This window comes from Dunckerocampus dactyliophorus, chromosome 6 (genome assembly GCF_027744805.1).
Source record: "Dunckerocampus dactyliophorus isolate RoL2022-P2 chromosome 6, RoL_Ddac_1.1, whole genome shotgun sequence".
In the NCBI taxonomy this organism is placed as follows: domain Eukaryota; kingdom Metazoa; phylum Chordata; class Actinopteri; order Syngnathiformes; family Syngnathidae; genus Dunckerocampus; species Dunckerocampus dactyliophorus.
Genome location: NC_072824.1, coordinates 5717619 through 5740848, shown reverse-complemented (window position 1 = coordinate 5740848; position 23230 = coordinate 5717619). Strand labels below are relative to the sequence as shown.

General features: G+C 41.9%; 3 protein-coding genes across 4 annotated transcripts in view; 1 reads left to right on the top strand and 2 right to left on the bottom strand.

The window, feature by feature from the left end:
- Positions 1–2614: 2614 nt before the first annotated feature.
- Positions 2615–3811, bottom strand: ier2b (immediate early response 2b). Its single transcript, XM_054778637.1, has one exon. It carries the CDS (start codon positions 3622–3624, stop codon positions 3094–3096), a length of 531 nt encoding a protein of 176 aa, XP_054634612.1. The 5' UTR covers positions 3625–3811; the 3' UTR covers positions 2615–3093.
- Positions 3812–6853: 3042 nt separating this feature from the next.
- Positions 6854–14277, top strand: LOC129182468 (syntaxin-10). Of its 2 annotated transcripts, XR_008570649.1 has the most exons (10): positions 6854–7179; positions 7586–7661; positions 9067–9160; positions 9608–9702; positions 9795–9857; positions 9969–10064; positions 11987–12093; positions 12623–12717; positions 12792–12967; positions 13010–14277. XR_008570649.1 is itself a non-coding variant. In XM_054778636.1 (9 exons), the coding sequence occupies exons 1-9, from the start codon at positions 7145–7147 to the stop codon at positions 12866–12868; spliced, it is 738 nt and encodes a 245-aa protein (XP_054634611.1). In that variant the 5' UTR covers positions 6854–7144; the 3' UTR covers positions 12869–14277. The 2 variants fall into 2 exon arrangements, 1 of the variants encoding a protein (XP_054634611.1); XM_054778636.1 differs by having other exon boundaries at positions 12792–14277.
- Positions 8575–23230, bottom strand: part of nacc1b (nucleus accumbens associated 1, BEN and BTB (POZ) domain containing b) — a 33158-nt gene continuing 18502 nt past the window's right edge. Inside the window, exon 9 of the mRNA XM_054778629.1 lies at positions 8575–9914. The gene's annotated coding sequence lies outside the window, so the exon portion shown is untranslated. The remainder of the gene's footprint in view (positions 9915–23230) is intronic.

Here is a 23230-nt window from a genome sequence, read left to right as displayed (position 1 = left end):
GGCTTCTACCGTCATAAATATTGAACTTCATTAACATTATGTGCGGACACAGAGCAGCGTCGTGGCTGATAATAAGGTACACTGTGTCCTCTTCCGCTGGCGCTCCGTCATCTTCATTGTCCGGCTTCCTGCTGCTCCTCACTTCCCGCTTGTTTATTTATTTATTTTTTTAGCATCTGGGCGCGGGCGTCACTGCGGCGCCTCAGCGCGTCCACATCGTTGTGTTCCACGTGCGCGTCGCTTCTCGGTGACGGCGCCCCCTTAGCATGCTGCACTCGTAGCACACTTCAGGAGGAGGGAGAACATGTTGTGCTCCACCTGCCTGCTTATGCGTCTTTAAAACGCCTGAAATTGCAAGAGTTTTTTGTTGTTGGTTTCTCTTGTTTCGGGCATTTGGGCCGGGTTTCCTACCCTGCTCATTTTGAGTGGTGTTCGGTCCAAGATGACTGAACTTCCACGTTAGTGTTGACCGCGCAATTCGTGCAATTCTCCGCAGAAACACTAGGGGCGCTGTTCTCCAGCGAGTCAAATAACTAGTCAGCGATCAGTTTAGCTTGTTAGCTTCCTTGCTGTTTTTGGAACTGGAACTAATTGCTTTCGTTACATATGTTGTAGAATGGAGAAGGGGTTCACAAAGTACGCTCTTTGAACAAGTCGTATACAGTAATCCCTCAATTACCACATTCAATTGGTTGCAGCAAATTTCCGCAAAGTAGATTCCTTATTACTAACTGGAATATTTTCATAGTTATGGCATAGAAAACCTGTTCATGACCTTCTAAATACAGTTTTTACCATTATTAGACCCTCTAGACATGAACTAACACCCCTATAGTCACCTTTTCACCCCTATTACCCAATATAGTAGACATAATAAGAGAATATAAACTCACACTTGTTAGTATTGGGAGAGTAAAGTCATTTTTACTTCCTGCCGTGGCTATTGTCTCATCAATGTAACATTACTGACACCTAGTGACCAGTGCAGAATACTACATATCATCACAGCATCTTTGAATGCATCTTCTGAATGCCTTGTATTTGTATTTTAGTTCATTTAGCCATTTCTATGCTTGAAAATGCTTCATTTAAGCAATTAATATGCATATTTTTGACTAATAGTAAGCCATATTCAACCACAAAACAGCCTAAATTTTAATTATCACATTTTTTAAAAACCGTGAAGCCACGAAATTTTAAGCGCAAAGTGGTGAAGGATTACTAAACATCAGATTGTGAGATTTACATTCCATGCCAAAGTCCAGGAGTAGCTGATACGCCCAGAACATCGACTCGCTCCTCTCCCTCCAATTTCGGATCAAGTATTAAATGAGATTCAGCTCCAGAACCCGCCCTTTCTCTCTTCAATTGCCATTGTTCACTAGCAACTGAAGCTAACAAGCTAAATATGCCTCACACACGTATTAAACACATTTTAAAGTATAAAATGTAGAGGTTCTCTTCGCTATAGTGAATGATAAAGATGCGCGTGTCATAGCAATTTGCGGGGCATTAAATGCATGTTTGTCAATGTCCACGTAAACGGGTTCTACTGTGCCAAAAGCCGACCGATTGCAGACTTTACGGCAGGGGTGTCCAAACTTTTTCCACCAAGGGCCGCATACTGAAAAATCAAAAGGACGCGGGGGCCACGTTTCCATTTTTTTATAAACCAAGCCATGTAGATATGCTGAGAGAAAAAACAGTCTGCATCTCACCTTTGTGTCACTGGTGACAAGCATAAACTATGGACAAACTTTTTCTCCTTATGTTACGCTTTTTTTCTCATGTTTGCTGTTTTTAGTTTTATTTTTTACAAATATTTCCACCTTATTCTGGTACATTTTTTTCTCTTAATATTATGTCTTTATTTCATAATATTTTGACTTTATTATTGTAATATAACTTTTACCCAACTTAAATGTCCTAATATTGCAACTTTATTCTTTGTTTTGTTTGTTTCTCATGATACTGTGACTTTATTCCAACATTTTGGCTTAATTCTTAATTACTGCGCTTTTTTCCATTTTTGCTGTTCTTTTTTTTTTGTTTTCTTGTTTAATTATGGTTTTAGAATGTGCCAAGGGCCAGTAAAAAAAAAACAGCCTTAAATGGCCCCTGGGCCACACTTTGGACACCTCTGCTTTACCGCGTTAGACTTTAAGAGGTTACATTCTTTTGACAGTGCAGCTCCTCAGTGGCGGCAGCACTCATGCAGCCCTGGGCTACAATATATTTTGGTAGACCTCTGATTTTAGGTACATGGGGGGCGTCATAGTGTTAGAAACAGGTCCCATTGTGATACAGAAGAACAGAAATAAATATTGTTAACCTAATTCCCTATTATTTTTGTTTTTTTGTATCAGATCTTATTAGATGGCGTACCTAATGAAGTGGGCAGCCGGTGTCGGGTCACGCTGGGAGGATGTGATTCATAATTCAGTTGTAATCCACAGGAAGCAGTGTGACCCAGTGTGTGTGTGTGTGTGTGGGCGTCCTCGTGTGTAGATTAGAGGCTCCAGACTGGTGGCAGACCTGGTCCCTCTTTAAAGGATTGAACCCGTTGATCTTTGGCCCACATGCTGCGAACAATCACGACAACAGGAAGGCTGTGATGTTTGTACATTTAAAACTTTATTAACACAGTTTCTTTTAGAAAGCACAAATCATCTTACAGGTGAGGTATATAATAAGAATTATTATTATGGGATGTTCACATTCATTGAATACACAGGAAAGTTTTAAAGATGCAAGCAGCACCTTCGCAGCACCATGTTGGTCCACAGCAGCAGTGTGTGTGTGTGTGTGTGTGTGTGTGTGTGGGGTGGGTAACCATTGACCACCTCACTTCCTGCTGATTCACACTTTGAGTCAGCACTTTTTAGTGAGTCACTTCTCGTCCGGGCCGGTTCTTCTTGTGTGACTCAGCCCACTCGATCGCTTCTATCCGAACTTTCCACTCGGAGAGCTCGCTCCTTGGACCGGAACGGTCCATCTCCGGGACCGTGGACGTGGGTCAGCTCCTGACCACTCGTGTGTGAGAAAAACAAACAGCACTCGGCTCCAAAGTCCAGTGGAGCCTCGTCAGTGGTCTCAGCAGGCCGGTATGACCCGGTTAAGGGACAAAGCCGTGAGGGACTCCGCGGGGCCCAGGCGGCAGCTGGCCGGTGGGGCCGCGGCGGAGTGACGCTCCTCTCCTGGCTCCAGCCTCGCTCTCTTGCTGGGGAGGAAGTCGGGCGCCGCTGACGTCTTTCCTCGCCGCTTCCTGGAGCGCCTCGTCGGGCTCTGGTTCTCTTTGTCCTCGGCAGGCTCCCCCTCCTCCATGTCCTCCACTATGTCCGCCTCCTGGCGTGCACCTCCCCCCGCCGTCAGGCTCACCTCGACAGGGGTCTGCTCCGGCTGGGGAGGCTCCAGATCGGCCGGTTCCTCCGGACCGCTCTCCATGGGCGGCGGCGACGATGAGTGGTAGATATCCCGGGCCGAGCGCATGACCAGGGACAACAGGAGGCTCCGGTGGAGTCTCAGTCCGCCTCTTTGGGTCCTGGACGCGTACAGCTTGCTGATGGACACGGCTAGAACCCTGCGGGCCTCCGCGTTCACCTCCATTGCTGTCGTGTCACTCATTGTTGTCGGTGTGTATTTACGCGCAGTTTTTAGGGTGTCGTGTTTTTGGCGCAACGACAACAAACTTGCCGATTTGAAAAATCAACAGAAAGTGGACTTTTAAAAAGTTTTTTGATCCGGTCTCGGTTCGGGACGCTTTGTTTAGAGTATGAGCAAGGCGTCACTGAGGAGAATTGAGAGCTTTCGACGAGCAGGGTGGCTTTTTATGTCCTCTGTGACGTCACACTGGATTCCTCAGCCAGCAGGCTCCGCCCACACCTGCTACACACGCGCACACACGAACCATCTGTTCCGTCTAACATGTTTCTTCTCAGTTTTTACTTTCTCTTCCTCATTTGCTCTTCTTCGTCTTAACGTCTGTCGTTGGATACACTTTAAAACTTTATGAACCCAAAGGAAAACAATTTTTTATTGTTAGATTATGTTACACCATCGAGACTCCAGGAGGTTAGCCTTCTTTATTCCGGTTTATTGACATTAAACAGCCACATATGCCAGAATATGTACCTTTAAATGTACACTTACATACAATGAATGATTTATAGGTTAAAATGTGCCTGGTAGGCTGACGTCATGTTATCAGGAATTACTGTCATATAAACGTGAGGAGAAATAGTTTCACTAAAGTGTTTATCTTCACGTGTTTATCTTCTAAAAGAGAAAAACATTTAATTTACGAAGGTGAACAAGTTTAAACAAAAAAAAAACTTCTTAAATTTCATGGGCGTTTCTCACACATACGTATATGACTCACATACGTCGCTACCTCGCCCTCCCATATATGGCTTTTCCGGTTGTAAAGTCCCCAGGGGAGGTGCAGAGTGGAAAAGCCGTGACGTTGGCGCCCCTCCTCTTCCCCCTTTCCCCTCCTCTCCCTGCCCGCCCGAGCACAGCTGTGGTGACGTCACCAACGCTCCATATATGGAGCGGCAGCCGGTGTAAACAAGGTTACTGAGAAGCGGCACGAGGTCAAAAGGCAGTCGCCGTCACGGTGCCTTCACGGACCGCTTCGGAGTTTGTAATTTGTAATTCCATTGTACGCGTAAACTATACGTGTATACGTATTTTTGTCGATGTAGTGAGAAGTCAATGAGTGCGATTAAGTTAGCTAGTCTTTAAACAAGGCACGGTTACCAGATTGTCATACACATTGCTTATCTCGTGTGTAGTTACAATGCTGCTGCATGCATCATAGGAGACCACGAGGTGTAACCATGGTAACGTGACTTTCCTTTTAAATGTACAGTCGCTATGGAGAAAATCTTAAAGGTTTGTACAACATGTTCCATCCTTTTTATGTTTCAAACTTAGCCCAACACTGATTTAGACTGAAGACCAAGTGGTAAACTTTACAGCGGCACCTGAACGCTCCACATTTGCTTTCCTGTCACTGACGTCATTGCATTAGGTATGTATGCTATGTGTCCGCAGCTATAAAAATAGACAACACTAGTGCACTGAATGTTATATAAGATAACTTGTGACATGCTGTCAAATAACAATGTCTCTTTTAGGCCATGTTTGCTACTATGATAGAGGTAAAATAAAATCACAATTGCTTACTGTTTTGTCTTTATTTATTACCTAAAACATGTTCTATCCCTTTTCATTGAACTACAATGTGTGCCATTGAGGTCTGTATTATTTTGAATGTTATCTGCAGTTCATTTTGGTTTACTTGCATTGTCCTTTTTAAGGCTGTTAGTATAATGTTTTACTTTATGCTGTCATGTATGTGTAGTATAATGCACGTCTAAATGTACTGCCCTACAAATAAGAAGTTGACAAGCCCCTCAGGGGGTAAATGGTGGTAGAAGACACTTCCTGAATCCCACGTAATTAATCCTTACACGGATTAAGCCCTCGCTTGATGGCCGCTTTTACATGGAGACAACCAGCCGTGACCTCCCTTCGTGTCTGCACCCGACTGGTCACTATGGCAACGCTTTGTGAGTGTGTGTGTCTACGATGTGTGTGTTGTCGTACTGCCTCCGCCTGAGGCCAAATGGCTTAGCGAGGAATGTGCCTGTGCATGCATGTGTTTGTGTGTGTGTGTGTTGACCTGCCCAACATAAGGTGACCTAGTCTTGGTGGCCATATTTGACCTCTGCACACTTGACATTGTCTCATACAAAGACTTTTCAACACAAATCCTACTTTAGAGTTTTATATTTAGATGCAATGTGAGCGTAACGTTTATGCGCTAGTATTACACCACATGTAATATAGCTGTTTGCTTTGCTCATTTGTTGCACTGCCATTCAACATTTGTCTGATTGTGTTTTGTAGCGCTCTGCAAGGCAGGTTATAGAACATGCCGCAAGTAGGTCATCCAAACAAGGAGCACTTGAAGGCACCACGAGGGAAAGGGTCAGGACCGTTGTCTATTTATAAACTCAACACCGTTATCTCACAGCTTCATTTTGGGACTTTTTGTCCCTTTTCCTGTGATGTCATTGTGTTTGCTTCAGCAGTGTGAGCAGACACAAGTGCAAAGTAGTAACATAAACGCCTCTCGAGTGGACCAACGAGAACATTTGTGCAGATAAGAAATGAGTCAAACTTTCACGCCTCAAATGACAAATAAAAAACAAAGCAATTTTTGTACCTTTCAGGTTCTGGCCTGCTTCAGTGGTTCTTATTTTAAGTGTACTGTGTTTCCCATACATTAATTTATCTCTGGCGGCCCACCACAAATATATTTGGTCTGCTACAGATAGACTTAGACCTTTTGCCCTCACCAGCGCGTTATAATGGGACTGTCTGTGTAACATATTATTACAATTAGTTTTAATAGTGTCTCAGCGTTTCAACTCTTTCTCGTTGCATTTACACTTTTTTGCTTTTGTTGTTTTGCTTGTTTTTATACTATATATGGTTATACTATAAAGTCTGCAGACAAACAAAGGCACATATGGTCTTATTCACGTATTCATATTAATTAACTAAATAAGTTTCATGACCAACTTTTTTCACTCTCCAAATTTTACAGTGGGGGCGGCCTGTGAATTTTCACACGGCAGGGAGAGAGGGGGGAAGTGGACGAAACAGGATGAAGACAGGAAGGAAGGAAGGGTGAGCCAGAGACAGGACGAGGGTGGGACAGATGGAGCGCCACAAAAGGGTGGGGACTGACAGGGAGGAGTTTGCTGAGTTTGCTGCATGCATCTTTTTTCTTTTTCCTGTCCTCATTTGTCTATATATCTATCTATCTATCTACCATTCTGTCTGTCTATCTTATTTATGGAGTCGTGTCATCACGGATCACGGGTGAGACTGTGGAGGCAGGAAGTGTTACCGTGGCAACCTTTTGTGTACAAACCATTCCGTTCACGCCTTTGAATTACCTTATTTTTTAACACGTCATGTTACTGGATCCATAACTGTAACATACGCTCTAGTATAAGTAATATTTATGGAGAGTTTTTTTTTAAGTGTTTGAAAGTTTACGCTGAGGCCTGAACAACGCCTGCGTGGCTGCAGCGCATGCGCAGGGGCTTGTCACGCACCCGGAAGCACCATGTCGCTGGAGGACCCGTTTTTCGTCGTGAAAGGGTAAGAACGAAATAAAAACAGCTTTAAACTGAGGGAAAACATTCACTGAGCACGGCTAATCCGACGTGTGACGTCTGTCCCATTTGGCGAGCCGCTGTATGAGTCAAAGACAAAGTTTGTGTCAGCGGAGTTTGCCGCTGCTAACTAGCTTGAATGCTATCAGCGTGTCGATGTCTTGTTTGTGTGGAGCAAACAAAGTCACCTCCACTGCCTCTAATCGTCGCATATTTGCTTTTGTTTCATCCAGTGTTTGCGTTGCCTTTGGTATTCTTTTTTCTGAGCCTGTTGACGAGAAACCGCGAAGTTAGTTGTTTGCTAAACAAAGGGTGTGCACAGAAGTGGCTTAAAAAGAACCTAAACTTTCAAACAAATTGTATGAGAATATAGAGTGTCTGTGTGATTGCAGGGAGGTGCAGAAGGCCACGGCGCGTGCGCGCAGCCTGTTTGACAGGTGGGAGGAGCTACTGCAGGAGGGCACTCAGGTGAGCGCACCATCATCACTGTACATCACATGTGTCAAACTCGTGCCACGGAGGGCCGAGACGCTGCAGGTTTTCTCTCCAACCAGTTTCTTCAGCAGGTGATTTAATTGATGAGCTCCTTCCCTCAAACCGAAGGTGTTGAGCATTAAAATCACCTGCTTTAGTGACTGGCTGGAAAGAAAACCTGCAGTGTCTCGGCACTCCGTGGCACGAGTTTGACACCCCTGCTGTACATGCTTAGAGAGTCAAGCATTCATGCTGTCCACGCAGAAACGTTTTCTTGTGGTTTCCAATGGCGTCCTATGTTGCGCAGAGCCACCAGGGGGCATATTAGTATAACAGCATGATACCTACGTGTTGTTCCACCACATAACATGCTAAAATGCTAAACGTTTTGATGATACATGATAGCATTGCCAGTCTGCCACTTATTTTCACCTGCTCCTGAAAGATATTGGATGCAATTAATCATTAATGTGATGTATTCACCTGCACAATTCGGTACATTGGTGGCAGGGACGTTCATGGTTGGTGAGGCACTGACTTATCCACTGAGAGGATAACCAAACAAAAAAGAGGAGAATAATTCGCATTAGTTAAAAAAATGTTTTCAGATACTTCTTAGACCTAATTCTTTAGTTTCTTTTCATGAAAAAAATATATCAGGGAAAGTTCTGATGTTTTGTTGTAAAAGGCTGACCACCTGGTGAGTTTGGGTATATAGTCCTCCATCTTGCCAGTCAAATTCATTCATTCATTCAGCTGATTATAAAAATAGATTGAATGTATGTCATTTTCTGCTAGCTAGTGCTATCTGAAAGGGAAAAAAACAACAACAAAAAACACCGGCTTTTCCTCTGTGGAAGGATGTCAGCGACAAGCGCCTTCCAATTCACCACGCTGCCAACCCTTCAGGATGCAGCGGTACTGCAAGTGCCTCCAGTATGAGATTTCTATGCATTTTATTGTCTTGATTATCAAGAATAATGATGTCACATGTACATAAAAGACAATGATAAATATGTCTGCAACATTCTATCATTGGTGACACAAACAGAAACTGGCAGGCGCCATGAGGCAACTGAGTATGCACTCAGATGGTAGGCATGGCTTGTGCACTAAGCCAAGAAGCCACGCTCATGGTGGCCTCACCTTAGGTTTCTTCCCAATATTTGATCAGGAAATCTACAAATTCAGTGATTTTTACTTAGAAAAATGTTATGATTGGAATCATACAGAAAATACATTTATAATAGAGTTCAATGGACAAATATTCATATTTATTTTATGTTTTTGTATGTTTCATCATGACAGTTGCCTCCCCTGACCACACCTCACTGATTGGTGGTCATTTGTAGCTACCATACACACTGTGGGTAATAGTTTGTTTACATTTGACGGTCAGGTGAGTCGCGATGAGCTGGACTGGAGCACCAACGAGCTGCGCAACTGCCTGCGGGCCATCGACTGGGACCTGGAGGACCTGAGCGAGACCATCAGTATCCTTGACGAGCCCCGCATCTTCCTCCACATGAGCGTCACGCGTCTTGTTTTCATAACAAACTTGTGCTTTACCAGAAGATAGCCATCAACCCCTGCAGCGTGTCTCCACAAAGTGTCTCTTTCTTTTTAACTTTTGAAGCTTTTGCAATCCGTTATTGACTTGATAGTGGTACAGTCAAACATAGCATGTTTGTTCATGATACTTTTAAGTTTTACCCCGGCGTTCTGTCTTGTGACGTTATCCTTCAAGGGACAGTACATAATAAGGTGAAACCTCTCAAGTGTACAATTTTTTCACAAGAAATAAGCTAATTTGCATGACTTCCGGTTTGTGTTTGCACCACCCAATCACATGGATTCATGTAGGCTGGCTTACCATAGGGAGGATAGCTTTTCCGTCGTTGTCATGGCAACCTTGTTCGGTTCTTGAGCGGCCGGTTCAGGTATTGTGGAGTCCAATCCCGGGAAGTTCCGTCTGGGCGAAGAGGAGCTTCAGGAGAGGAGAGACTTTGTGGAGCGAACCAGAAAGTCCGTGCAGGTGAAGTTAACTGGCGTTTCTTTGTTTATGTTCTCACTCTGCAAGCAGACCTGCTCGGAATCTGACCCTGATTCTATTTTTGTGCTGTGCAGGAGATGAAGGACCACTTGTCCAGTCCCTCAGCAGTGGCTCAGACGGAGAAGAAGAGTAAGCAGGTCCGTGCACGCAGGAAAGGGATGTGCTTGAGAGCTTTTCTGTTTCCTATTCCCACCCTGTGCAGAAACAAACACAAACACACAGCAACCAATTGGTTTTTGGTCTTTCAGGCCCTGCTGTCTGTCTCAGACAGGTCGACGGGTCTGGAGGCCCACCTGGTGTCAACCAACTCCAGATACATCCAGGAACAGCAGGAACAACAACAGGTAACAAAAAAATACTGGATTCATGCAGGGGTGGAATGATTACTACTACTACGAAGGTAATGCAATTTTGCCGTATTTTGTTCATTTGAACTCTTTCAATACCAAAGACGTATTTGCACGAGAGGCAAAAAGGTGATGATGCAATTGCACACTAATGGGTGTCACTTTTAGGGCAGTTTTAAGCCATAAAAACGGCCACAAGGTGGCAGAAGTGCATCTGAATGGGGAAAAATCATACATGACAGCAAGGAGGAAGTGGAAGAACGTGGAGAAGTGTAGCGTGCAGAAGTTTACGCATTGTAGGGACATTTTTAACACATGCGCACACATACAGTTCGGTTCCAAATGTGAAAAATGTAAATTGTAAAGTTCGTGGTGTTATATTTGTAAATAAATTCTTATTTTGATGTAAAACAACCCTTTTCGGTGTTGTTTATATCGTGGTATAGATATTTGAGCTGTCACAAAAGCAACTACAATTTGTGTCAAAGTGAAAGCTATGCTTGAAATATCTTTTCACAAAAAGCTGCTTTTCTCCCTTTTTTATATATTTTAGTGAAACTTACCTATGTTCTACTGCTGATTACTAAAGAACGGAAAAATGTAGAAACAAACTTTTTTTTCTGATGAAAGATGGGGGTCTAATCTTTCTTTTGGTAGGTTCCATGTTTATACAGCCATAGAACACAATATTCTGTGTGCCTTGAAAAAAGGCAGTCAGTCAAAATCGTCTAAAACGGCAGGTACTGAAGTGGTTGTCTTTTGAAAAACGGCTGGGATTGAATGAGTTAAGCATTAGCGGAGCTTCCTTCCTGGGCGCATTGATTTCACATAGCAACATAAAAAGGAACGCTACACCTAGGTGTACCCTTTTCCAAACCCAAAAACTAAACCACAACAGCGTATGTGGCGTTACCTTTTTTTTGTTGGAGATGAATAAAGTATCTATCTATCTGATGCATTGTGAGTGCGGCGCTATGAGCGAGTGTGTGGTGGAGTGAGATGCTAGCCTTTGTGGTGTGGCAAGGTGTCACTATGCCAATAACATTGTTCTTCAGCATAACAATGTTAATAATAATAACAATGTTGCTGTAACTTGGTTAATATGCAGGTCACATGATGTAGGCACTTTCTGGAGACTTTTTCAGACGACTTTATGGGAAGAGTAAGTGTGTCCCATACGTGCAGTAATGAGCTGGCTCTTTTTTTAAATCTGTTTTTACATCTTTAAAATGCACAGAAGAGAATGACGTATGTGTTCATATCTCACATAAGATTGTGGATGATGGGCAAAATAAATTTTTAAAAAGTGCAATGCTCCCTTAAATGGGATGGCATTTCCTTCCAGTTCCGCTTCTGCACCATTTGACGGGTTTGGTGTTTGGGTGGGTCGCCACTGCAGGTGTCTGACACGTCTGTCTCCATCTTTAATATGGCTTTAGCGCCAGCCAGGTTCTTCTAGCCATCGTTTGCAGCAGGTGATGTTTTTTCACATCTTTTTCTTCCCCACTTCCCTTTTGTTTTTTTTAACTCAGAAACAGATGTAGCCAAGTACAATACTTCAAAGAAAATATACTTAAGTAAAAGTCAAATGACACATTTGGAAAAACTATACTCAAAAACGTACAAGTACATCAAATAAAAACAGTCAACTGCAGTAACGTGAGTAAATGTGATTTGTTACTTTCTACTTCCGGATTCACGTACTGTCCATCTCCACGAGAGTCATACGCCAAAGTTGTCAATGAGTGGGAAAAGTGTTGGCTAGCGCCGCCCTCCTGTCAGGATTGTTGAATGATGACATCAGCTTTAAATCCCAGCCATCATTCATCACTTCAACTGACTTGTTTCTAAATCCATCTTCACTTCATTCATTCAACTACAAACGCTGTGTGTGTGTGTGTGTGTGTGTGTGTGTGTAGCTGATCATGCAGGAGCAGGATGATCATCTGGAGTTGGTGTCTGGAAGCATCCGAGTCCTCAAAGACATGTCAGGACGCATTGGAGACGAACTGGACGAGCAGGCCATGTGAGTGCACATCCTTCTCACCTTTATTTAAAGTTTCACACCTTCTTCTTCTTCATCTTCCTGCTCTTCTTTCTCCTCTTCCTCTGTTTCTTCTTCTTGCTCTTTTTCTTTTTGGTCTTCTTGGGGGGATTTGTCATTTTCCAAGAATAAGGTCATCACATTGGGAGGAAAAAGTAGTATTTTTTAACAGAATAAAGTTGTCAATTCACAAGTAAAAAAAATGTCATTTTCTGAGCGGCAGAATATTACGAGAAAAAGATCTGGACGGTACAAATGCCCAGTCGTAATTTTATGAGGGGGGGAAAAGTTAGTAATATTACATGAATAAAGTCATATTAGTAGAAGAAAATCCTGCAAATATAATAGAAGTCATCACTATATCATTAAATAATGGATATTTACTTTTAATGACTGTAAAAATGTTGACCACCTTTGGTGGACTGAAAAGGATTTGAACACTGCAGGAAATAAAGGCCCTTACTTTGAAAGACTGCGGAGAATAGCTTTCACATTATGGACGCTCTTGCAGCATCTTGGAGGACTTTACGGACGAGATGGACCAGACGTCGTCCCGCATGGACTCCGTCCTCAAGAAGCTGGAGAAGGTCTCTCACATGACCAGCAGTACGTGCGCACAGACACACACAGTTACCATGGCAACAGGAGTCGATCCCGACAACTTCCTGTTGTGTCTGCAGGTCGTCGGCAGTGGTGTGCTATTGCCGTGCTGGTGGCCGTCCTCCTCTTCGTCCTCATCCTCTTCTTCGCCCTCTGACCCTGGGGACCTCTGAACTCCCGCCCACCCTGAGAGAAAGAACACATGCCCTGCCCCCTCCACACTACTTTACTATTTTACTTGCCCACCTCTGTAAAGCCTCGTGGTGGAGACATCAGTGATTGACAGCAGGCAGAAAAGTGGGCGGTGGCCAATTCAATTCAGGGATGTTTTTTTCTTCTGGCTGGTTAAAGGTCATGAAACATTTTGACCGCTCCTCTCGCAGCTTCGTTAAGATGGAGCGTAACTGTAAGGTGGTTTGTTTTGTTTTAAGACTCGATGCCTTAAATCTATTTTTATACCGATGTTGACGTGATGACGTCAGACTCGAATGAGTTGTCGAGTGACGTCACCGCAATCAAGACAGCAGCCTCCTGCAGGCTGCAAGCAGTTGCTAGGCAGGATGCTGCAGCAGGAGGCACGCGCTTGTTATAAGCGTAGCGCGCCCCCTGCTGGAGGACAAGGGTCCTGTTTGTCATGTTTGCTGCAGTATGAATATGATACCTTGACATTGTTTCAGGCTGTATTGTACACGATGACATTTCACCTCTTTTTGTTGCACCTCCAAAGAAAGGAGGAGGATGCTTTAAAAGTTCCGAGGAGAACCAAACGTATTTTATCCACAGTTTACTGCCGAGTTTGAATGTTTTAAATGTAAACGCAATGTTTGGAACTGTTTTTTTGCTCAGATGTTTGTTTTTTATATTATCTTGAAAAGATGCATCATGAAGAAAAAGTTACATTCTGTGTGATAAATCACATTTGAATTTGTTTTGTCTCTTATTCCAATACCTAAAAGGATATAATACACAAGGCACATCCACGTTTTTCGCTGTAAACAGACGCAGACGGAACCACGTGAGACAAAACGCCTAAGTCTTAGGCGATTCTAGACTGACGATGAAGTGGCGTTACTTCTGCGAGTCATTTTGGAGTATGAGACGACAAACTATCAGGAAAATGTCGACTGGGGTGAGTCGTGAGTCCAAACATTCAGATGCTATTGTCAAAGCTGAAATTTGGGCACGTGACGGCGACGGGTCTGTGACGTCATCGGTTTCATAACGCAGGGATTCGCTTGTCTGCACGGAAACGACAAGTCGGCTTTTCCAGATTTTCCCACTCTGGAAGCTATTTTCGATTGGATGAAAGGCTGACCTGAAAACCGCGTGAATAGCCACAAAGACGGAATGACCCGATTGGTTGTGCTCGTAAAGATGAGCAACATTGCCATCTGCCGTTCAGCAGCAGTAGTGACGGAAGCCGTCACAATTATGTCATTTTACCGAGATTAAATTTGGTCATATTACAGTATGAATAAAACGGAAAAAAGAACATTGGTAAAACGAAGATTAAGATGTCAAAGTATTTTGAGAAAAAAACAGTAACTTAGGAAAAAAGTTGTGAATTTTCAACACAAAGTCATATTTGTACAATAAAGTCATATGAGGAATAAAGCTCCTGTTGTGAGAGTGAAGTTGTAATATTTCTAAAAATACTATGTTACGACAAAGTTATGATGTTCAGAATTAAGATATATTATGCTAATATTGTGCAACTGAATGTAATATGAGCAAAGTCATTTTATGAGAACACAAGTCGTAACATTATTTTTTTTATTTACAAAATGAAGCCAACATATTTGAGAAAAAAGTCCCAAACTGAGGAGAATTAAGTTGTAACGTACCATGGGGAAAAAATAACTGATCAGAAAAAGCTGCATTATGAAAATAAATTGCAATTATACAAGTACAGCGTAGTAATGTACAAAAAATAAGTTATGCTAATATTGTAGCACTGAACTAAATGCGAATAAAGTAATTTCACAAGAAAAGTTGGAATATGAAAAAAAAATCAAAATTTTACAAAATGAAGTAAAACTATGAGAATAAAAGTTGTAATTTTGAGAGAGAAACGTCCTAAATCAGTGAGATTAAAGTCATAATTTTGTAAAATTGTCATGTTTACATGGGGAAAAACAGGCTAAATTTGTGAAAATAGTCGTAATAAGAGAAAAATTGCAATTTTTCAAGCACAACTTTGCAATGTACAAGAATGAAGTTGCAATTGGATATTAACATTGAAACATTGAATTACATGCGAACTAAGTCCTAATTTTACAAGAAAAAAATTGGAATATCAAAATTTTAAATATTACAAAATGAAGTAAAAAATAAGCGTAATTTATTAAACTGTAATAATTAAAGAATAAAGTAAAGGTGCTAATATTGCAAGAACTATATAATAATTATTCTGGCTGCACTCACTACCACCAACCATAGGGGGCAGCATAACATCGGTCTATCGGTTGGAGCTTCAAATAAAAATCAGAGTGACATGAGCAGTGTTGTTTGGTTACAAACATTCGATTTATTGTATTATTAAGATTGTATCCTCATGTTTCAATCAGTATGCTTTCTTTTGTCTCTAAACACAGTATTTAATGTGCAATTATTACTTCTTACTGGGTCACAGGAATTCACAAGTAATTGGCACTTAGAACACATGGTGGTGGGGGGGCACTGGCATGTACAAGGTGGTAGTGGTGGGGGTGGGGTTTTGGGGGGGGGGTGAGACGCTTACTGCATTTGTTTGTTTTTTTATTAAATGACTTTCTCTTTTAAAAACTGCTTGTTTCCTGTGTGATTCATCAAAATAACGACTAAAAATGAAAATAAAAGCTCGTCATGCTGCGAGTGCACATTCCAACATAGTGCTTTTATATATGTGCTAATATACATTTGTATATATTTATACTAATATATTTCTTATTTGTATTCATGGTGACAGGAGGAACACCAGAGACCGACCGGTTGCCGTGGAGACGTGTAAGCCCCGCCCACACGTCCCGTGAGGTAAGACTGTGTTTGCATGAGGTGAGCTGTGCAGCGTTCAAAAGGTCAGACAATGGCTGAAAGCTTCCGAGGTAAACTGCTTTTGTTGTGTTGAAAAAGAGCTGGCACGCGCACACGCATTCTAAGCGTGTGCGTTGTGCGAGCTTCTTCAGAGGTGTGTGTGTGTGTGTCTCTGGTGTTTGGCTATAGAAGAAGAGAGTCATGTGATGATCGAGTGACGACGATACATAGCTTCCATCAATCCATGTTTTTTTTCCCTTATTCACCACATGACCACCAGGGGGCTCTAAACGCAAGAAAAATCCACCCCGTCAAGCGTTCCAGAACTTTCTCTTGGCTGTGCTGCTACTAATTGCTTTACGATTACCACAAGCGGCAGCCATGTTGAATTGGCTACACAATTTGGTCAGTGCCGGAAGGGGCGGGGCTTTTCTGGGGTGGAGTTTTCATTCAAAAACCACAACCAGGTCATACATGCGTATTTTTATCCACCCCTCAAACTTCTCAGGATTCTCATCAAAAACACCATAGAAGTCAAAAATAACGCTCAAGTCATTCTAGCTAGTAAATTAGCTCCGCCCACCACACAAAGTCGAGGCGTGCCCTTTTTTTTTTTTTTTTACAGTGAACATAAATGTCATTAAAAGAGGAAACAACTTAAAAAAGTACAAAAACATTAAAAAACAAACAAAAATTAAACCATACAAAAAGACCCCACCACCCCCCACTCCCAGCCACCCAAATCCACAGACAGGAAGTGACACAGTGAGCGTGCTCAGAAAGGTGCAAAGGACTTTGGCGCCATCTTGCCGTGAGACAAGAAAGCACTCGCCCAAAGGTGCTTTCTTTTACAACAACAAAAAAAACAAAACTACTACTTCTTGCTCTCCTTGTCACTTTAGCTCCCCCTTGTGGCCGGGCCGTGAGACACAGACGGGCGGAGTCACATGTGGACGAGAACGCATTTGGTCTTAGGGGGCACTTTTTTGGCTTTGGGAGTTAACGTCGCGTAAACAAGCGGCGGCGCTGTGCTTTAAGGTGCTCGCATGAATACAGTGATGAAGACTTTTTAAAAAAACAACAAAATTACAATCGTCGCTTACAGGGAACGTTGCCGCCCTCTGGTGGCTGATGACAGCCACTGCAGCTGCTAGGCCCCCCTTTGCTCTCGGCTGCAGTGGCTGATGTCGGCCACCTTGGGGTGGGCGAGGAAAAGAACATTCAGGCAACTGCCGCCGCTTTCAAGTAAACTTTCACTTTGGATTGATTGGATTTTATCAGCAAGGGCATTTTTTTTTCTTTGAAAACAACATTTCGGTTTGTCGTCCACTCGTCCCTCCGCCCGTCTCCTCTCTTGGCACCGCGATGGAAGTACAGTACGACCGATAGCAAAAACCCCGCCCACTTCCCAGCACCTCAGTCACACAATGATGCAAAAATATGTGGTTCTCTTTCTCTACGACTATTTTACAACTAACAGGGCCTCAGCCGCTATTGTTACATACAAAAGTTAATTATTAGTACCAGCTCTTCTCTCAGCAGCCTACATACAGTACACAAGTTCAAACGTACAAATCTTAATCATAAAATAAAGCAAAAAACGTCTAGTGAAATGTAGAATAAGTTCTTCCGAAAATCGAACCCAGCTCTTTCTGGATTTTGGTTCTTTTTGAGGGGCACTTCCTTCCTGGTCGCCACCGACGTTAGCGACATCACAAAAGGGAATGCCGTGGTTGGACCAGGTCTACGTGCTTTTACATAACAGAGTGTAAATGGACAATGTCGTCATGTTCCTCATGAAGAGTGAAGAGTGTAATACGCATGCCAGGCCAGTAGGTGGCAACATCACTTCATGAATACTCCACTTAGGTTTGAGATGAAAAAATCCACACCTGTACGGACACAGTATGTATCTCTCACATCGCCTTATCTCAGGGGTTAAAAAGGGTGGAAACATCATTTTAAAAATGTATGAAAATAATAAGATATGTCCACATGAAAACACATTTGCTGGCTAGCAATAGGAGGCTGCGCATCCCGATGCCCCCGATCCTCATTAGACATGTTCTGGTGTCGAGATGAAACGGTATGAGCATCTCGCATCATTACAGTGGCCGAAATTCACCAAAAAATGAGTTAGACATTATTAACACCATATGCAGCGGTGGCGTCCAAACTTTTTCCCAGCAAGGGCCGCATAGTCTCTTTGATGTTTTGTAAAGCAACACATGCAGATATGCTAAGAAGTTGTACAGTATATATTTCAAGAAAAAACTGCATCTCAGCTTTGTGGTATAAGTGAAACAGCCTATTATTAGAATCAACATCGCTCTTTGCTTCCCCCCCCGCCAGGGCCACATTGGGGGAAAAACAAAACAATCTGAGCTTTTGAAAATAAAGTCGTAAATTGCCGTGAATAACGTTGTACATTTGAGGAAAAAAAGTCATACATTTACGAGAAAAAAAAGTGGTAATATTACCTTTGCCCAAGGCCAAAGGTCACGCAAGTCCCCCATTTTCATAGCTGTCTCAGGCAATGCCTGTTACGACGGAGTATTGAAATAATCAGAGATTTCAGGAATAAAATCGTAAATTTACGACTTTATTCTCGAAACCTCCGTGCCCCCCCCCCACACACACACGGTGTGGCCCTCATACTCTGTCGTACTTCTAAAATAATCTTCGTCAATTTTCTTTCCTAATGTGTTGACTTTATTCCCACAATATTGTAACTCCCCCCCCAAACAAATTTTCCAAAAATGACAACTTTATTTTGTTTTGTTTGCTTCCCATAACATTACGACTTAAAAAAAAACAACTAAATATTTTCTTTAATATTTCAACTCTACGCCACTAAAATGACATTTCTCGTAAAATTGCGACTTATTTCCTCATAATTACGACTTTATTCTCAAACAAAAGAACTTTTTCTGCATCCTAATTTTCCAAAAATTACAACTTTATTTGTTGTTTTGTTTGTTTCTCATAATATTATGACTTTTTTTGTTTTGAACCTTTTTTCTTTAATATTTCAACTTTATGATACAACTTTTGTCTTGATATTTAGACTTTATTATTGTAAAATTACTGCTGATTTATTTTTGCTGCTGTTGTTTTTAAGTTTTCTTGTTAAATTCTATTTTTAGAATGTGCCGTGGGCTGATAAAAATTTTTGTTAATTTCTGATGATGCAATCTCCCCCCCCCCAAAAAAAAACATTCTGTCAGAGTAAGCTTTGTTTCAGGACAAAACTCCACGAGTGTGGACGAAAAGCCAAGAAATATCTGCTTCATGTGGACATGTCTCCAGTCATGTGACTGTGATGGACCGATTTGTAGTGTAGTTAATGTCCACTTTAGTGGACAAATGTTACAAAGGACACAATGACAGTGTTAAAAAAAATCCATTTAAAAAAACCTATCGACTTCTGAGACCTGTTTTTAAACGTTCTCAGGCTCAAAAATGTTGTCATGTAAAAGGAATGGTTGAAACCGATGTTTATTTAGTAAAGACTGGCTTAGTTAGAGATGGTCTCGTACACAGGCGGTCGTTGTGTTATCACGTTTCATGTTGCGACGCGCCCCCCATCAATTAATAGCACTGGACAAAAAGAAAAAGACAACTAGTTCCGTGTGCGTGGCGGAAGGATACGTAGTTGCCTGTCGCTACACAGGCAACTTCCCCCCCCCACTTGGTTATGTCTCCCGAGCACGAGGCAGACTCTTCTGGTGCGTCAAAGAAAAGGAAAGTGAAAAGTCAAATGAGCCGTCTCGGAAAGCGCAGAAAGGCAGACCAACATTGGCCACATGCTTGGTCTAAGCCTGTCGCAGCCATCATGAAGGCTAAAGATGGCATCCTTGAACACGTGAAAGGATCTGCTCCTATGGAACAGACAGTGATAACTAAACAGTGCCGTGGTCTATTATTTCTCCACCCAGCCCGTCTCTCCCTCCTTTGCAACTTCCGTTGTAAGGAATTCTTTCATTTCTTCCATGTATTTCATCTTAGGACTGTATTTGATATGTCCTTCATGTGTTGTGTGTACAGGGGGAGTAACTTACTGTATGTTTTCATTCAAACAAAAGCCGTTGTAGGAATGGAACTCGTACACAGGCCAAGGACCTCCTGTATGTGGGGCCTCTGTGTGTGCCGCCATTTCAGGACTATAAAACGTGTCCTGTGACGTTTGATGCCATGGAAAACGACACGGGACGTGCCGCCTGGTCCTGTCATGATCATACCGCAGTGCTTCATGCAGACACAGGAAGGCGTCCTTTACGGTTCGTCCCCGCCGCTCGTTCCAGTGCAATTTCAACTTTAGTGGCGGTCAGAAGATCATTGTCGCTCCCCTCCTCCCCCCTTGAATGAAGCTCCTGTTTAAAAGTTCAGGGGGGCTTCACTGTTTATGCGTCATTAGCGTGTCTGTACAGTACCGCTAGTCATTAAGCTCCGCCCGTCTGCGGAGGGCACTTACATAAACAAACGCACATGCAGGTGATTATGTTGGTGCCTCCTCCTCCTCCTCCTCTTGTCTCTTTGTCTGGATTGTGGCTTCGCTCGTGTGATGGCAGACTGCCGCAGTGCCTTGTCTGTCCTGGGAGATTCTTCTACACCTCCCCCCCACCCGCCTCTCTCCTCCCCTCCTTCTTCAAGTCTGCCATGATTAGAATTTTGGCTGCCTCGGTTCAACAGTCTGGTCAATATTAGCCTGCTGATTGGCGGCGCTTCTCGTGAGGACCTTTCTGATTGGCTGCCGGGGGGAAAACGAGGACAGGCAGAGACCCGCCTCCTCCTCCTCTCATCATCATCATCATCATCATCATCATCATCAGACTGGCTGCTTTTTAAATTGTGCCGTAAATACAAACAAAACAACCATGACAGACACCATGCACACATGAGTGTGTGTGTGTGTGTGTGTGTGTGAACATGACACAAAAGGGGCGCAGTGTGTGAAAGTGCAGCAAAAACAAGCAGACATACCAAGAGTCAAGTGTCCAGGCGGGCACAGACCTCAAAGTAAAACAATTTCTACTTTTTGCTATTTTCGGATGGAAGCTGAAATATTAAAGCTGGAGACAGACATTTGACTAAAAGGACCTTGATCAATTATTTTTCTACATCACTGATTCTTTGGAACGCAAACTCAAGCAGACTGTTTCAACAGCGCCTCTGCTGGTGGCGGTGAAGTACTGCATTCATTTATTGCTTCAAGACGCAATCCAATCAATCCATTTCACACAACCCATACTTTACAATACAATAAAAGGCTTTGTTTTTAAATATTTCAATGAAAGTTGTATGAAATTGTATTTTTGGAGGGAAGCTCAAAGATTTAAGATAGGGACTGACATTCGACTAAATGGCCTTGATGGATATAGTATTCAATAAAATTAAATCAACTGACTTTTATTTTGATCAACCTAATTTTTCTTTGGCTTTATTTGTTTCTTATTTACCTGATGGATGTATTTTTTTATTATTATTTCATTTTATTTGTTTCGCTTTGTCTGTTACAACAAAGTATTAGGGCCACATTGGAAAAAAAAAAAAAGAGAGATTTTGAGTCATAAATTTACAAAAAATGGTTGTACATTTACAAGAATAAAGTCATCATGTGAGTGTGAATGCTTGTTTGTCTATATGTGCCCTGCCATTGGCTGGCGACCAGTCCAGGGTGTACCCCGCCTGTCGCCCGAAGTCAGCTGGGATAGGCTCCAGCATGCCCCCGCGACCCTAATGAGGAGAAGCGGCATAGAAAATGGATGGATGGATGGGTTGTACATTTACAAGAACAAGTCATCCATTTACGAAAAAAAGGTCGTACTTTTGAGAAAAAAAAGTCATACATTTACAAGAATAAAGTCGTACATCTACGAGAAAAAAGTCGTACATTTACGAGAAAAGGTCATACATTTGAGAAAAAAGTCGTACAATTATGAAAATTAAGTTGTACATTTACGAGACAAAGTCATACATTTACGAGAATAAAGTCGTACATTTATGAAACAAAAAGTCGTACATTTACGAGAAAAAAATCGTACATCTACAAGAATAAAGTCGTACGTTTACGAGAAAAGGTCGTACATTTATGAGAATCAAGTTGTACGTTTATGAGAAAAAAAGTCGTACAATTAGGAAAATAAAGTTGTACATTTATGAGACAAAAAGTCATACATTTACAAGAAAAAAAGTCGTACATCCACGAGAATAAAGTCGTACATCTAAGAGAAAAAATGTCATACATTTACGAGAAAAAAGTCATAAATTTCCGACAATAAAGTCGTACATTTACTAGAAAGAAAGTCATAAATTTCCGACAATAAAGTCGTACATTTACAAGAAAAAAAAGTCCTACTTTTACAAGAATAAAGTCATACATTTATGAGAAAAAAAGTCATATTACCTTTGACCAAGGCCAAAGGTCACATAGTCCCCTTTTTTGATAGCTGTTTCAGGCAATGCCAGTTACAACGGAGTATTAAAATAATCTGAGCTTTCCCGAATAAGTAGAGTAAATTTACGAGAAAAAATCGTAATATTACGAGAATAAAGTCGTAAATTTATGAGAAAAAACTCGTAACTCAGGTATTGCCTGAGACAGCTATGAAAAAGGACCTTTGGCATGTGGAGGCGGCGGGGTAAGGAAGGCGGAAGTGAGAAGAGCCTGACATGCTAATCTGTTTGTGCTCTTTTTCTGCCACATTATAAATAAAAGCTTGCCTGAAGCAAGAGGAAAATTTCCTTCCTTCCTGAAGAGCTGTGCTCTATTTTCCCTTTGACAAGCATGACACGATGACAGGTAATATTACCACTTTCTTGTAAATTAATGAGAAAAAAAGTTGTAAATTTACATTTTCAAAGTGGCCCTAAAACTGTCGTAGTCCTTTTTTAGTGTTTTTCTTGGGGAGAAAAAGAAACATTTGATACTCAATTGTCCTACTAAAATTGTATAAAACCAATGTCTTAAAACTCAAACAAATGTTAAAAAAATATATACTGTATATATTTTTAAATGTTTAACTTACTCTATTAAAATGAATCAATGATTAAAAAAATGAATGCACTCCAATTGCAATTGACCTCAATTGCTTCACACAATCACTCAATTCCTCATCAATTACACCCCTCCTTAAAGTACTTTGTGCTATGGAAAATAATTCCTTATTTTTTATTATTTAAAATTGTATGAAATAAACATGACTGCATGTTCTCCCCGTGCGTACTCCAGTTTCCTCCCACATTCCAGAAACAAACATGTTAGGTTAATTGGCGACTCTATATTGTCCGTAGGTATGAATATGAGTGTGAATGGTTGTTTGTCTATATGTGCCCTGCCATTGTCTGGCCACCAGTCCAGGGTGTACCCCGCCTCTCGCACAAAGTCAGCTGGGATAGGCTCCAGCATACCCCCATGACTCCGATGAGGATAAGCGGCATAGAAAATGGATGGATGGATGGAAATAAAGATGACTTGTGACGTACATTTCTTGCTGATATTATTTTT

Coding starts and splice junctions, on each gene's coding strand:
- ier2b (XM_054778637.1), bottom strand. CDS start 3,624: ATGAGTGACACGACAGCAATGGAGGTGAACGCGGAGGCCCGCAGGGTT.
- LOC129182468 (XM_054778636.1), top strand. CDS start 7,145: ATGTCGCTGGAGGACCCGTTTTTCGTCGTGAAAGG. Junction 7,662..9,066: donor TACTGCAGGAGGGCACTCAG/GTGAGCGCACCA, acceptor TTTGACGGTCAG/GTGAGTCGCGATGAGCTGGA. Junction 9,161..9,607: donor GGACCTGAGCGAGACCATCA/GTATCCTTGACG, acceptor CGGCCGGTTCAG/GTATTGTGGAGTCCAATCCC.